Raw genomic sequence first — 15,119 nt, 5'->3', positions numbered from 1 at the left:
TGAACGCTGTTCTCAGATTATTGAATATTGTGCTTTTGCCGTAAAGCTTTTTTGAAATCTGACACAGCGGTTGCATTAAGAACAAGTGTATCTTTAATTCTATGTAAAACATGTATCTTTCATCAAAGTTTATGTTGAGTATTTCTGTTATTTGATGTGGCTCTCTGCAATTTCTCCGGATATTTTGGAGGCATTTCTGAACATGGCGCCAATGTAAACTGAGGTTTTGGATATAAATATGAACTTTATCGAACAAAACATACATGTATTGTGTAACATTGATTCCTGGGAGTGTCATCTGATGAAGATCGTCAAAGGTTAGTGATTAATGTTATCTATATTTCTGCTTTTTGTGACTCCTGTCTTTGGCTGGAAAAATGGCTGAATGCTTTCTGTGATTCTGCGGTGACCTAACATAATCGTTTGTGGTGCTTTCGCTGTAAAGCCTTTTTGAAATCGGACACTGTGGTGGGATTAACAAGAAGTGTATCTTTAAAATGGTGTGAAATACTTGTATGCTTGAGGAATTTTATTTATGAGATTTCTGTTGTTTGAATTTTTTGAATTTGGCGCCCTGCACTTTCACTGGCTGTTATCGATCCCGTTAACGGGATTGCAGCCATAAGAAGTTTTAAGTACCAACGCATATTTTCAACTGGTTCATACCGAAATATGGTTCCTTTCCCTCCACTTGTTTGATGTTCCCAGACTCTCTATGTTTAACAAAGGCTATTCAAGAGTCCCTCAGTAGAGTCAGAGAGAGAGGGAAGGGAGAAAGGTATTTATGGGGGGGGGGGGGGGGGGTCATAAACCTTACCCACAGGCCAACGTCATAACATATGTTTGTGGACTTTCACCAATTTGTAAATGTTTGCAATATACAATATGTTTTTGTGAGAGCTGGGGCCACCAATATATACAAAAACTTTGGATAAAATAATCTGGTAAATTTCATACATTGTTATTATTTAAGGATATGAGGTTGTCAATTTCAGCTGTACATAGCAAAATCACCAGTGTACATTGAACTCAGAGATTGTACATTGTACTAGATCATAATGTATGTATGAGTTCAACTTAACTGGTGTTAAAAAACAGTTATGAAAGTTTTTACTCTCGCAGTTTATTATATTTAAACACTGTAGGGTGTAAAGCATTATTTGTATATTTACCAGTGTGCCTTTTGTGGTAATGATCGAGTTACCACTCGTGACTGTGTTTGTTAGTGACAGAGGTTGTTGCATTCGTTCATTCACTTCCAGTCCTGTAGCCTTCACGAAGTGAGTGCCTAAGTGTTATCGTTTAATTAAGATTAAACCCTTTATGACAATACCATACATATATGTTATGGCCTTTCTTTGATGGCCTAGTTTTTCCCTAACACAGTGGTCTGAAATTCTTGGCTTTCAAGCCACATCAGGTCTGCAAATCACATTATGCTGGTTGGCAAAGTATGTATCTTTCTGTAGCATGAAATCAATAAATAAATCAATGTAAATGCAAAAACACAGATATTGAAACAAACAATTCTAAACATCAACCTGCAATAGAGCATGGTGGGAAATGTGATAATGGATTTTATTTAGATTTTTCTACACTACACAGAGTTAAAAAAAACGTTAACACTGTGAATTTAACACGTACAGTAAATGTTTGCAGTGTGGCATTGAATCACAAAATGCACAACCAACTGGAAATACTTGACGAACAAATATATTCCACACTAAATTCCACATTAACATTTTATTATGTTGGCATCAATTCAATATTATACATTTTCATGATTCAAAGATGCACTATGCAGAAATCGCTCTGCCATTTCCTGGTTAATAAAATTGTAATAGTTTGCCTAAATTCAGTTTATGTGACAAAACAAGCACRATTAGTGTAAATAATCATTTTACCATCTAAAGCATTGTGAAATATATATTTCCTTAACCAATAATATTGCATTTGCAGCTGTTTGAAGCTGGTGTGCAAAACCAAAAGTAAAATACGCAAAAACTAAACTTAGACATGGGAATCATAGAAATAGCGAGCATAGAATATATCTACGGCATTATACACTTGCTTTCATTGAGAATGACAGATCTATAACACAAATATCTATGTGAATTTTGTTGGTTCACCCTAAAAGCTACATATTACAGCTTTGATTCATACTTATCCTATTATTTGTGTGCACCAGAATGTGGAGAATTGGATCTGTTCATTCACTTTTAATATTTCTTTTCAAGCAACTTCTAACGCTTAAATATCTGACTATTGCAACAAGAAGAAGAAGAAGCACTACTACAACAGCCAACAATATCAGGACAACATCTACAGAGTGGTACGAGTACCAAGGCATTCTGTAGGACTCAGTACGCAGGTGAGCAGCACCTTTGTGTTTCATGACAAACTCAATCCAGAAGAGGGCAGTGTCCAGGGGCTCCATTGGCACGTCCTTGTGTAGCCTGGAGAGTCTCTGCATTTTCATCCTGTAGGACGGCTCATCCAGAACTTCCTGCAAGGCGTCCAGGAAGTTATTGTTCTTGTCTACTGTTGCCATGGATAAAAGCTTCGCTCCTCCTCTTTTTTTCAGACGAAGGAGGTTGTCATATTGATCAAAAAACAGAGGTAGACCCACAACAGGAATTCCATGGTAAATAGCCTCTTGAACCCCATTTGTTCCTCCATGAGCTACAAACAGCCTTGTCTTTGGATGTCCTAACAGATCATTTTGCGGCATCCATTGAACTAGTAAGGTATTGTTGCCCAGAGTAGCTGGCCTATCTCCTTTGTGTCTCCAGATTACCTTCTGAGGCAGTTGGGCAAAAGCAGCAGCTATCACACCAGCTATATCATTTGGAAACTCAGACACAAAAGTCCCCAAAGACATGATAATGACTCCATGCTCCCCAGAACTCTGAACAAACTCCTCCAGTTCTTGGGGAAGAGGCTTGGCAGGTTTACATTGGAACCCTCCCATATAGATAACATTAGGCATGGTGGGACGAGGGAACTCAAACACAAAGTCAACTCTCATGAGCCATAGATCAGCCCCCTGTAATAACTCATAGAAGTCCACACCTGGTTGGAAAAACTCATCACAAACAGCCTGGTAATGTGGCCGGATTACAAGTCTGTACTGAACTTCCCAAAGCAAATAGAAAAGCATATTCTTTACTCTCTCTGTGAAGGTCATTTTGTGTGAGAGCCCTGATCCAGTCATTGGAATATAAGATATGGGGGATGGTGCAATGGCTAAATGTCCCTCTCCACTGGTTATCCACCGTACATTGTAGACTAGAGGTAGCTGAAGATAGTGAGCCACCAAAATACCGGTCCCCCATGCTGGGTCAGTAAGGACCAGGTCATACTGGTTCTCCTCCAGGGTCTTCATTAAATCCTTGTCTTCCAATACAGCAGTTGCCATGTCACATTCCAGTGCATGAACAGTAGACATTGCAGAGAACATCTCGATTTGCAAATTTATAACGTTTAATACAGAGCTCGTTCCCCTCTCTATATCAATTACTTTCTTTACGATTGGCTTTACAAATTCCTCAAATTCCACACCATCAATGACAGGTATTGTAATAGAACTGTAATGTAGAGACTCTTCTTTAATATACCAACTTTGAGTTGTCCGTACTACTGTGATGGTGTGTCCCTGAGAGTGAAGAGCCTTGATCAGAATGTCCATGTTCACCCAGTGACTACCTTCTAAGGGAAATACCAGAATTTTCCCACCATCGTAGATTCTCCAAGAAGCAACCAGTAAAGATATGAGAAGGTATGAGCTTATGCTTCCATTGTAGCTTGCCATCTTCATCTGAATGATAGGAGAAATCAGACGGCAGGTTGAACAGAATGCAAAACAACAACTCTTGTTGTATCAGGTGGACTCTGACCGACTTAAGAGGATCGGACCCTTTTTTTCAATTTTTGCCTAAAATGACATACCCAAATCTAACTGCCTGTATGTAGCTCAGGCTCTGAAGCAAGGATATGCATTTTTTGGTACCATTTGAAAGGAAACACTTTGAAGTTTGTGGAAATGTGAATGAAGGAATGTAGGAGAATATAACACATTATAACACATCTGGTAAAAGATAATACAAAGAAAAACACGTTTTTTGTATTTTTTTTGTACTATCATCTTTGAAATGCAAGAGAAAGGCCATAATGTATTATTCCAGCCCAGGTGCAATTTAGATKTTGGCCATTAGATGGCAGCAGTGTATGTGCAAAGTTTCAGACTGATCCAATGAACCATTGCATTTCTGTTCAAAGTGTTGTATCAAGACTGCCCGAATGTGCCTAATTTGTTTATTAATAACTTTTCATGTTCAAAACTGGGCACTCCCCTCAAACAATAGCATGGTATTATTTCACTGTAATAGCTACTGTAAATTGGACAGTGCAGTTAGAGTAACAAAAATGTATGCTTTCTGCCAATATCAGATATGTCTATGTCCTGGGAAATGTTCTTGTTCCTTACAACCTCATGCTAATCGCATTAGCCTACGTTAGCTCAACCGTCCCACAGGGGACCCACCAATCCTGAAGAAGTTTTAAGTCCCCAACTAAGTCTCCCAGCGTCTAACAGACTCACAGACTTAAAAGCTAATCTCAAGACACCTTTCTAATGCAAGAGATGGTCTTAGAAGCTAGAAAGTAGGAAAATGAATTCACTGTAACAATGATTTGTCTGCTAAATTAACTGTATCCCACAAGCCAAACAGTTGTAGTTTTTGCTCATACAAGAGCATTCACAGCTGAATTCTTCAGTGAAGCTTATTCAAGAGGATTATAATTAAACTCTTGCTTGATCTTGTTATGTAATATTGCTTTTCTGAGAATGTAGCCACTGTCAAAAAAACGGGTATTTTATTTTGTATTTTACCAACCTAGGGCCCAGTTAATTACGTTTTGGCCATTATTTTAACAAATTATAAAAGAGTAATGTAAGGGTAATATAAAAGGGTAGTGTATATAAAAAGGTAATATATTTAAAAATGTAATATAAAAGGGTAGTGTATATAAAAGGGTAATGTGTATAAAAGAGGAATGTCGACTTAAATATAAAAGGTAAAGGGGTCATATACAAGGGTAATGGTAAAGGGTACTGTACACTTATTTACTGTACACTTATTTATAAAGGGGTGGATTAAAAGTTATTTATTCACCCCTGTTAATTATTAGCTAGTCTCATGTGGCCAGCCTTCCATAATCCTGTCTCGTTAACTGWAAGAAGCCTGTTTTTCAGAGGCAAGAAAAACAATAACTTGTCACGCCTGCACCCGCTCCCCCTCCCTGGAGCTCGAAGGCGCCAGGCTTCCCAGCATGACACACTCCTGCCACCATCAWTACGCACTTCAGCAATTATTGGAYTCACCTGGACTCAATCACCTGTGTTATTACCTCCCCTATATCTGTTTGTTCCCAAGGTCTGTTCCCTGCTTCAGGATGAATGTTTGTTTGTCTTTGCATACCCAGTTCTGACRCTGTCTCTGTTTGATGTCTGTTCCATATTAAATGTTCGACTCCCTGTACCTGCTTCTCTTCTCCAGCGTCGGTCCTTACATAACCTGGAGAATTGTATTCATTGTTATACTTTACTTTGTGAGATATGTCTATAGGGAGGTATCCTCCTTCCAGAATATAAAACAATTGTATGTAATTTAATCTATAAACAGATACAGAAACATAGAGACAATAATCCCTCATTCATATACACAAATCAAAAATCATGATGGAACTAGAATCCATTGCAATTATAACTGGTCTCCCACACCCACATGTGAGTAAGTGTCTCTGCCTCTGCACTGACTGTAGTGTCTCTGAATTTGTTGTGCTCAGTGCACTTAGACTCAGTTTAGTCTTATCCGCTGCCGCCTGCATGGTTGGGGACAATGATCTTTGCCCATTTGTAGATGACAGGGATGAAGAGCAGAGCAGAGCCCAGTACTGAGACCAGGAGGAAGGTCCACAGGAACACACGATCCAGAACCTGAGCCACAAACTTCCAATCCTGCACCACCTGGAGAGAGAGAGAGACCAAACATGCCCTTCAGACTCCAACACATGACCTCGTTGACACCGGCTGGGAGGGCTTTGCACTCAGAGGTGCAGTTGCATGTGACAATCAGAGGATGGAGACAAATATACAGTATGGAGAAGATTAATATAGAGAGAGAATTACAGTAAGACTTCAAAAACCTAAATTCAGTACTGGAGAATTGATTTTGTATCATAACAAACACAATATTCTCTCATGCCAACTGTGTCATAGATACTGCAGGGACAGACTGATTCTCTGTAACTCTATAGGACCTTACCTCTCTGACCTCGTTCTCCTTGACCACATGCATGGTGATGTAACGGATAGAGTCCAAAGCAGCCTGCAGGTCATTCGTGGAGGAGAGATGAGGGGTGGACTTCATAATGCCCTCTACTGCCCCCTCTCTCCCTGCCAGTCCTGCCCCCTCTCTCCCTGCCAGTCCTGCCCCCTCTCTCCCTGCCAGTCCTGCCCCCTCTCTCCCTGCCAGTCCTGCCCCCTCTCTCCCTGCAGTCCTGCCCCCTCTCTCCCTGCCAGTTCCTGCCCCCTCTCTCCCTGCCAGTCCTGCCCCCTCTCTCCCTGCCAGTCCTGCCCCCTCTCTCCCTGCCAGTCCTGCACGCTCTCTCCCTGACAGTCCTGCCCTGGCCCCACCGGGGGTAGCATAGCGGTCCACGTTGCTGCGCATACACAGCAGCTTAGGCAGCCTGTGCAGGAAGATACGGCGCACCCAGGGCGCCATGCCTTGGTGCATGGGCGAGGAGCGGTGGTGGATGTTGATGGCGAAGACGGTGATGACGATGGAGAGCGTGACAAAGATCATGGTGAACACCAGGTACTCCCCGATCAGAGGGATGACCTTGGAGGAGGAAGGAATGATCTCCTCGATCACGAGAAGGAAGACGGTGAGGGACACCAGCACAGAGGTGCACAGGGAGATCTTCTCCCCGCCGTTGGAGGGCAGGTAGAAGACCAGGATGGTGAGGAAGGAAAGGCCAATACAGGGGATAATAAGGAAGAGGGTGTAGAAGAGCGGCAGTCTACGGATGATGAAGGAGTAGGTGATGAAGGGGAAGTGGCAGGATCCGTCCATCCTCAGACCACGGCTGCCTGTTGCTTTCACTATATCCCATTCACCACTGTCAAAGTAGTCCCTCTTATCCACATGGAAGTCCTGCAGGAGGATATCAACCTATTGAATGAATAAAACGTTAGAAAAGATTAAACATCAACAGACGTATCTTCCCTTTAACTCCCCAAAGTATAAACAAGAGATTAACATATTTCTGACATCAATTAAARACTGTATGGTCATTAATATACTGTAGACTGTTGCACAATGCTGTGTAGGCTACAACCTGTGAGCCATCATAGGTCCAGGAGCCAAACTTCATGGAGCAGTTCTGCAGGTCAAAGGGGAAGAAGGTGACATCGATGATGCAGGCTGACTTGTAGTTAGCGGGCTGTGTCCAGGTGATGGTGCCATCATACTTGACAACAGCCTTGGTGACAGAGCCCTCAAAACGTCCATCGGCACTGTTAGAGGAATGGATTAACATCTGTTATTCTTCTACAGGGTTGAATCAGGCTTTTCTTGATGTGTTGGATTAAATGAATTTGTGCTGTTCAAAATATAGTCTATGCTGTGTAGGGCTACAAAGCTAATGGTCATTTCCCAAAGTTACTGGCATCTTCAGTCATTTTGGTAATTAACAGAAAATCTATGGCAACCTATCGTAATTTTCGTAATTTATACTTGAAAAGTGTATATAAAAAAAAAGAATACATATAGTATTAATTAGTTTTAACACAACCCAACCAAGCCACACTGCTTCTTGACACAATGCCCACTTAACCCGGAAGCCAGCCGCACCAATGTGTCGGAGGAAACACCGTACACCTGTTGACCGTGTCAGCATGCACTGCGCCCGGCCACAGGAATCGCTAGTGCGCGATGGGACAAGGACATCCCTGCCGGCCAAACCCTCCTCTAACCCAGACATCGTTGGGCCAATTGTGCGCCGCCCTATGGGTCTCCCGGTCGTGAACCCAGAATCTCTAGTGGCACAGCTAGCACTGCGATGTAGTGCCTTAGACCACTGCACCACTCGGGAGGCTATTAATTTATCTTTTGAACAATCAGATCAACTCTGAAAAATATCTGATGTGAAAAGATTTGATGTGATTGGTCAAAAGACCAATAGGTAGAAAAAAATAATCCCAGAATTGGGATGCCTGTGTAAAAGCAGACACAGAGGGCCAGAGATTGTTACAGACACCTGTGATAATCTGAGTACCCAAAAGGGCCACTAGATGTCTTGTAATAGATTACATAAAATCCCTGAAAATACTTAGAAAGTTTCCAGTATTATACAGTGCTTGACTTGGGATGGAAGTAGTGCAGGAGTGTAACGGTGGTCCTCCTCCTCTTCAACYGAAAAGGAGGAGTATTGAGGGAACCAAGGCGCAGCGGATTGTGAACACATAATATTTATTAAAGACAAGACGAAAACACGAACTTCACTATAAACTAACAAAACAACAAACGGAGTAGACAGACCTGAACGACGAACTTACATTAAACACGAGAACGCACGAACAGGGAAAATAGCCTACACATAAAAATGACGATGTACAACACAAACCGAACAGTCCCGTATGGTGCGACAAACACTGACACAGGAGACAACCACCCACAACGAACACAGTGAACCTACCTAAATATGACTCTTAATTAGAGGAACGCAAAACACCTGCCTCTAATTAAGAGCCATACCAGGCAACCCTAAACCAACATAGAAACACACAACATAGAATGCCCACCCAAACTCACGTCCTGACCAACTAACACATACAACAAACTAACCGAAATAGGTCAGAACGTGACATAACCCCCCGTTAAGGTGCGAACTCCGGGCGCACCAGCAGAAAGTCTAGGGGAGGGTCCGGGTGGGCATCTGACCACGGTGGTGGCTCAGGCTGGACGAGGTCCCACCCACCATAGTCAATCCCAGCTTACGTTTACCCCTTATCATGACCACCCTCTTATTTCCCCCACCTAATTTAAGGGGCAACACCAAGATAAAGGACAGCTCCGGGACAAGGTAGCTCAGGACCCGAGAAATAGCTCAGGACAGAGGGATAGCTCAGGATAGAGAGGTAGCTCAGGATAAAGAGTAGCTTAGGATAGAGGGGCAACTCCGGACTGAAGGGCAGTTCTGGTTATTAGCCGCTTCTGGCTGAGGGGCAGCTCATGGCTGACTGACGGCTCTGGACGCTCATGGCAGGCTGACGGCTCTGGACGCCCATGGCAGGCTGACGGCTCTGGACGCTCATGGCAGGCTGACGGCTCTGGACGCTCATGGCAGGCTGACGGCTCTGGACGTCATGGCTCGCTGACGGCTCTGGACGGTCATGGCTCGCTGACGGCTCTGGCAGATCCCGTCTGGCTGGCGGCTCTGGCAGATCCCGTCTGGTTAGCGGCTCTGCAGATCCTGTCTGGTTGGCGGCTCTGGCAGATTCTGTCTGGTTGGCGCGGTCTGGCAGATCCTGTCTGACGAATGGCTCTAGCGGCTCCTGACTGACTATCGGCTCTGACGGCTCGGGACAGACGGGCGGCTCTAATGGCTCGGGACAGACGGATGGCTCAGACGGCGCTGGGAGACGGATGGCTCAGACGGCGCTGGGGAGACGGATGGCTCAGACGGCGCTGAGGAGACGGATGGCTCAGATGGCGCTGAGGAGATGGATGGCTCAGATGGCGCTGCGGAGACGGATGGCTCAGACTGATCCTGTCTAGCGGAAGGCTTTGGCTGCTCCTGTCTGGCGGAAGGCTCTAGCGGCTCCTGTCTGGCGGAAGGCTCTAGCGGCTCCAGTCTGGCGGAAGGCTCTGTAGGCTCATGGCAGACGGGCGGCTTTGCAGGCTCATGGCAGACGGGCGGCTTTGAAGGCTCAATACAGACGGGCAGTTCATGCGGCGCTTGGCAGACGGACAGTTCAGCGCCGTTGGGCAGACGGCAGACTCTGGCCGGCTGAGACGCACTGTAGGCCTGGTACGTGGTGCCGGAACTGGAGGCACCGGACTGGAGACACGCACTTCAAGCCTAGTGCGGGGAGCAGGGACAGGGCACACTGACCTCTCAAAGCGCACTATAGGCCTGGTGCTGCGGGTACCGGCACTGGTGGTACCGGGCTAAGGGCACGCACCTCAGGCGCAGTGCGGGGAGAAGGAACAGTGTGTACAGGACTCTGGAGACGCACAGGTGGCTTAGTGCGTGGTGCCGGAACTGGAGGCACCGAACTGGATACACGCACCATAGGAAGAGTGCGTGGAGGAGGAACAGGGCTCTGGAAACGCTTGGAAGCCTGGTGCGTGGTGTAGGCACTGGTGGTACTGGGCTGGGGCGGGGAGGTAGCGCCGGAAATACCGGACCGTGCAGGCGTACTGGCTCACTTGAGCATTGAGCCTGCCCAACCTTACCTGGTTGAATGCTCGTCGCCCGCGTGCGAGGTGGAATAACCCGCACCGGGCTATGTAGGCGAACCGGGGAAACCATGCGTAAGGCAGGTGCCATGTATGCCGGCCCGAGGAGACGCACTGGAGACCAGACGCGTTGAGCCGGCCTCATGACACCTGGCTCAATGCCCAATCTAGCCCTACCAGTGCGGGGAGGTGGAATAACCCGCACCGGGCTATGCACACGTACAGGAGACACCCTGCGCTCTACTGCGTAACACGGTGTCTGCCCGTACTCTCCGCTCTCCACGGTTAGCCTGAGAAGTGGGCGCAGGTCTCCTACCTGCCCTTGGCCCACTACCTCTTAGCCCCCCCCAAGAAATTTTTGGGTATTACTCACCACGGGCTTTTCGGGCTTCCGTGCTAGACGCGTCCCCTCATAACTCCGGTTCTTCACTCCGGTAGCCTCTGCTCTCCTCAGTGCCTCCAGCTGTTCCCATGGGAGGCGATCCCTTCCAGCCAGGATCTCCTCCCATGTGTAGCAACCTTTAGATATTACTGCATGGTCGGAACTAGAAGCACAAGCATTTCGCTACACTCGCATTAACATCTGCTAACCATGTATATGTGACAAATAAAATTTGATTTGGATTTGATTTGAACTCAGACTTCTCCATGACCTTTAATCTTGCATGGGGAACGCAGGATGCTGACTGTTTAAATGATTTTTGTACTAATTTAAATTTGACCCAGCTGATTACAAAGCCCACTCGTCCAAACKTAAATGACTCTACGAAATCGACTTTGATTGACCTCATAATTACAAATACTCCAGAGAAATATGCTGGGAGTGGGGATTTGCTTTAGATATTAGTGACCATTGTCCCATTGTATGTGTCAGGGATATACGGATGCCTCGATCCAAACCTTGTTTTATCAACAAGAGGAATTTTTTAAATTTCAAAGAACAGGCCTTTTTTTGTGACTTTTATTTTGTGACTTTGATTGCATTGCATCTATACCTGACCCAGAGTTGTCTCTGAACCACTTCACAAATGTTTTCATTAAACATGATAAACATGCTCCCTTTAAAAAACGGAGAATTAGAAATCGGTCTTGCCCTTGGTTCAGTCCAGAGCTATCTGAAGTTATACACAATAGAGATGCTGCCTGGGCCAAAGCTAGATTCACAGACTCGGGCCCAGACTGGCAGTCTTTTAGGCAATTGAGAAATCTGTGTGTAAAACTAGTTAAAAAAACAAAATAGGATTATTATGTTAATACACTATCTGAATGTACAGGGAATCCAGCTAAATTCTGGAAAGCTGTTAAATCACTGAAGGGTTGTGTCTCCTCTTCTCTCCCCCATCAAATTAATTTAGATTCTGGCACTTTTACTGACAAAATTGATCATCATTAATGCATTTAATCACCATTGTATCTCTGCAGGCTTTATATTTGAATGTATTTCAAAGCCAGCTCTTGAAAAGAGTAGTTTGGATGTTGATGGTGAAAATCTATTGAATGATTCTGAAAAGGCTGGTCAGGAGTTTTCTTTTTGGAAATTCACTGATAAAGAAGTCCTGGATGCTATGCTAACATTAGACAAAAAATTAATCCACAGGGGCTGATCACTTGGAGCCTGGTCTGCTTAATAGTGCAGACTTATTGCTGGCTCGATAGCCCGTATTTTTTATTTAACATTGTTATCAGGAAGTGTTCCCGAAGCATGGAAATCCGCATATGTGCTGCCACTCCATAAGGGTGGGGATACACATGATCTTGACAACTATCGCCCCATTTCAAGACTACCTTGTTTAGCTAAGATTCTTGAATCCTTGGTTAATGTACTGTACAACTTTGTTCCTTTTTGTCTGATAATTGTATTCTTAATATAAACCAATCAGGGTTTAGGCCTGGGCATAGTACTACCACAGCAACCACACTAGTTGTTAATGATCTTGTCAATGCCTTGGATGCTAAAAAGAGCTGTGCTGCCTTGTTCATTGACCTGTCAAAGGCGTTCGACACTGTTGATCATTCTGTTTTTCTGAAGAAATGATCAAGGGTAGTCCTAGTATATACAGCCTGTTCATGGTTTCAGAATTATCTTAGCGACAGAACTCAGGCCATCTTCATAGATGGGGTTAAATCTGAATTATCTTAGCAACAGAACTCAGGCCATCTTCATAGATGGGGTTAAATCTGAATATCTTAGCAACAGAACTCAGGCCATCTTCATAGATGGGGTTAAATCTGAATTATCTTAGCAACAGAACTCAGGCCATCTTCATAGATGGGGTTAAATCTGAATTTCTTGAGATTCAAAAAAAATGTTCATCAGTGTTCGATTTTGGGTCCATTATTGTTCACTTTGTATATTAATGGCATAGGAAAAGCTGTTAATACTTGTAACATTCATCTCTATGCAGATGACACAGTGTTGTATTCCTGTGCCACCTCAGTGCAGCAGGCCATTTGTGAACTTCAGCATGACTTTGATTCARTTTAGAAATCACTTACAGATCTTAAATTAGTGTTAAATACAAGTAAAACCAAGCTCATGCTGTTCTCTAGGTCATGAAATGTTGACCCTGAGGACCTGCATATTTGCGCTATAAATGGAGCCCAAATTGAGCTTGTTTCTCAATATAAGTACCTGGGTGTCTGGATTGATTACAAGTTGTCCTTCGTAACGCATATAAAACATCTGACTAAGAAGCTAAAATCCAAGATAGTTTTTTTATATAGAAATAAATCATGCCTTAGTAATAAAAATAGGAGAAAGATTATTCAAACAACGCTTCTTCCTGTATTCGATTTTGGTGATATTGTTTACATGCATGCGGCAACCTCTGTTTTAAAACCCTTGGACGCAGTYTACCATTCAGCAATACGTTTATCACAGGGTGACAACTTTAGGACTCATTGTACTCTGTATAAAATGTGGGATGGACCTCTCCGTCTGTAAGAAGAGAGCTACATTCTCGTTGATTTATTTACCAAGCAATCTTACAGAAACCCTCTCTATATGTAACATCATTAATTAAGATAAGAATCATAAGTTACCAAACCCGTTCACATTAATGGATAACACTAGAGATCCCTCCAGTCTCCACAAATTTGGGAAAATCTGCGTTTTGTTTTTATGCCCCAAATTTGTGGAATAATCTGCAAAATTCACTGCAGTTAAATGTGCTGGTGCCACTCAGGCTGTTTCCATTATTGATTGAGGATCTCTATAGAGTTCAATGTGATTGCTTTTATTAAATGCTTATTGATTTTTTTTATGGTGCTGAATTGTATTGTTTTATACACGTGTATGTTGTTTTAATATTCTGTTTGTATTGTATTGTAATGTGTGCAGGGCTCTCTTGTAAAATATATTTTGAATCTCAATGTGACTCCCTGTTTGAAGAAAGGTTAAATAAAATAATAGAGGGGAATCCAAGTTGTTTAACGTTGCAGATATATTTAGGCTCTACAGTGCCGGTGGAAAGGCAACAACGAAATGAACTGCTACAAGTTATATTTTGAATTGGTGATCTAGTTAGTCTGTCTGTCATTACTGTATACCTTCTGCAGAAATGTYGCGCACTCTCTCCTCCGGCAACCRCCCACTCGCACTGGCACTCACRCAACAACACAGACATGCACTAAAGGGTCAATCCGATAATGGCTGATATGTCGTTTTTTTTATTGATTGGCCATATTTAAAAGTGTGCTTTTATGAATTACATTAGAAACAATTATTAAGCTAATTTCCAARACTTGTCATGACCTTACAAAACCTCATTTGACAATTTGGAACAGGTATCATGCCACATTTTCAATCTGCGCTATCTCGAACAGCCTATATTGACACTCACAGATCCTAGCGGCAAATAAACTTGAACAAAGCAGAATCAGGAAACGAATACCCACTCGCCATTGCTGTTCAGTTAAGATCCCACCTTCATTCTGCTTTGATCAACATTTTTTACCTCTGTGTGTGTGAATCTGGGCCAGTGAAAGGCTACTTTGTTTTTATAGAGAAACTGGTACGCAATTCCCCAAAAATGTGAAGTTCCGGTATGGCGTGCTAATATGGYGTTCCAGGGTTGTGCTGAAAATCTCCCCCTGTCAGAATTCTCCCCCCTTCGCATTCTTCATTGCTGCGACTTGCTTGCTAGTTGAGATTTCTGCTCTTCCTACATTTCACTGATCTTAGAAGCAGAAAGCATTTTTGTCTGCAGTTTTCGATTTGGCTATTTGTTTCAAGTGTATGTAGCGCTTCGAACCCCGCCTTCAGCACCCGCCCCCGCCCGCACCAGGGGGTGCCCCATGCCGCCCCAGGGCTGCCCATGTCGCCCATGTGGCCATATTCGTCATCTCTCCCATGTCTTATTCGACTAGTATTTTTGAAAGTGTAAGGATAATAATTTAGCCATAGTTGTTCTGAAATGTTTAATGCTTGCCAACATTTTACTCCCTCTATGTTTAATATAACACACATACATTAATTATTAATTTTGGTTGCTATCCTGACATGAAGTTTGTTCTATAGAAAGTATTTGACTCTGATGTGTGCCACAGAAAGTATTTGACTCTAGCCACAAAATGAAGGAAATTAGAAGGGGT

The 15,119-nt window shown here is 43.6% G+C and overlaps 1 protein-coding gene and 1 pseudogene across 1 annotated transcript in view; both read right to left on the bottom strand.

The window, feature by feature from the left end:
* Positions 1 to 1,572: 1,572 nt before the first annotated feature.
* On the bottom strand, positions 1,573 to 5,564 carry LOC111969311 (UDP-glucuronosyltransferase 2B13 pseudogene; annotated as a pseudogene).
* Positions 5,565 to 5,650: 86 nt separating this feature from the next.
* LOC111969101 (neuronal acetylcholine receptor subunit alpha-5-like) overlaps positions 5,651 to 15,119 on the bottom strand; it is a 23,735-nt gene continuing 14,266 nt past the window's right edge. Inside the window, exons 6-10 of the mRNA XM_070445391.1 lie at positions 12,779 to 12,815; positions 10,642 to 10,676; positions 7,402 to 7,602; positions 6,327 to 7,235; positions 5,651 to 6,028 (exon numbers count right to left, since the gene is read on the bottom strand). Of these exons, the coding sequence (XP_070301492.1) occupies positions 5,870 to 6,028; positions 6,327 to 7,235; positions 7,402 to 7,602; positions 10,642 to 10,676; positions 12,779 to 12,815 (1,341 nt within the window). The 3' untranslated portion in view covers positions 5,651 to 5,869. The remainder of the gene's footprint in view (positions 6,029 to 6,326; positions 7,236 to 7,401; positions 7,603 to 10,641; positions 10,677 to 12,778; positions 12,816 to 15,119) is intronic.

This window comes from Salvelinus sp. IW2-2015, linkage group LG10, assembly GCF_002910315.2.
Source record: "Salvelinus sp. IW2-2015 linkage group LG10, ASM291031v2, whole genome shotgun sequence".
NCBI lineage: Eukaryota > Metazoa > Chordata > Actinopteri > Salmoniformes > Salmonidae > Salvelinus > Salvelinus sp. IW2-2015.
This window is presented reverse-complemented; position numbering and strand designations above follow the sequence as displayed.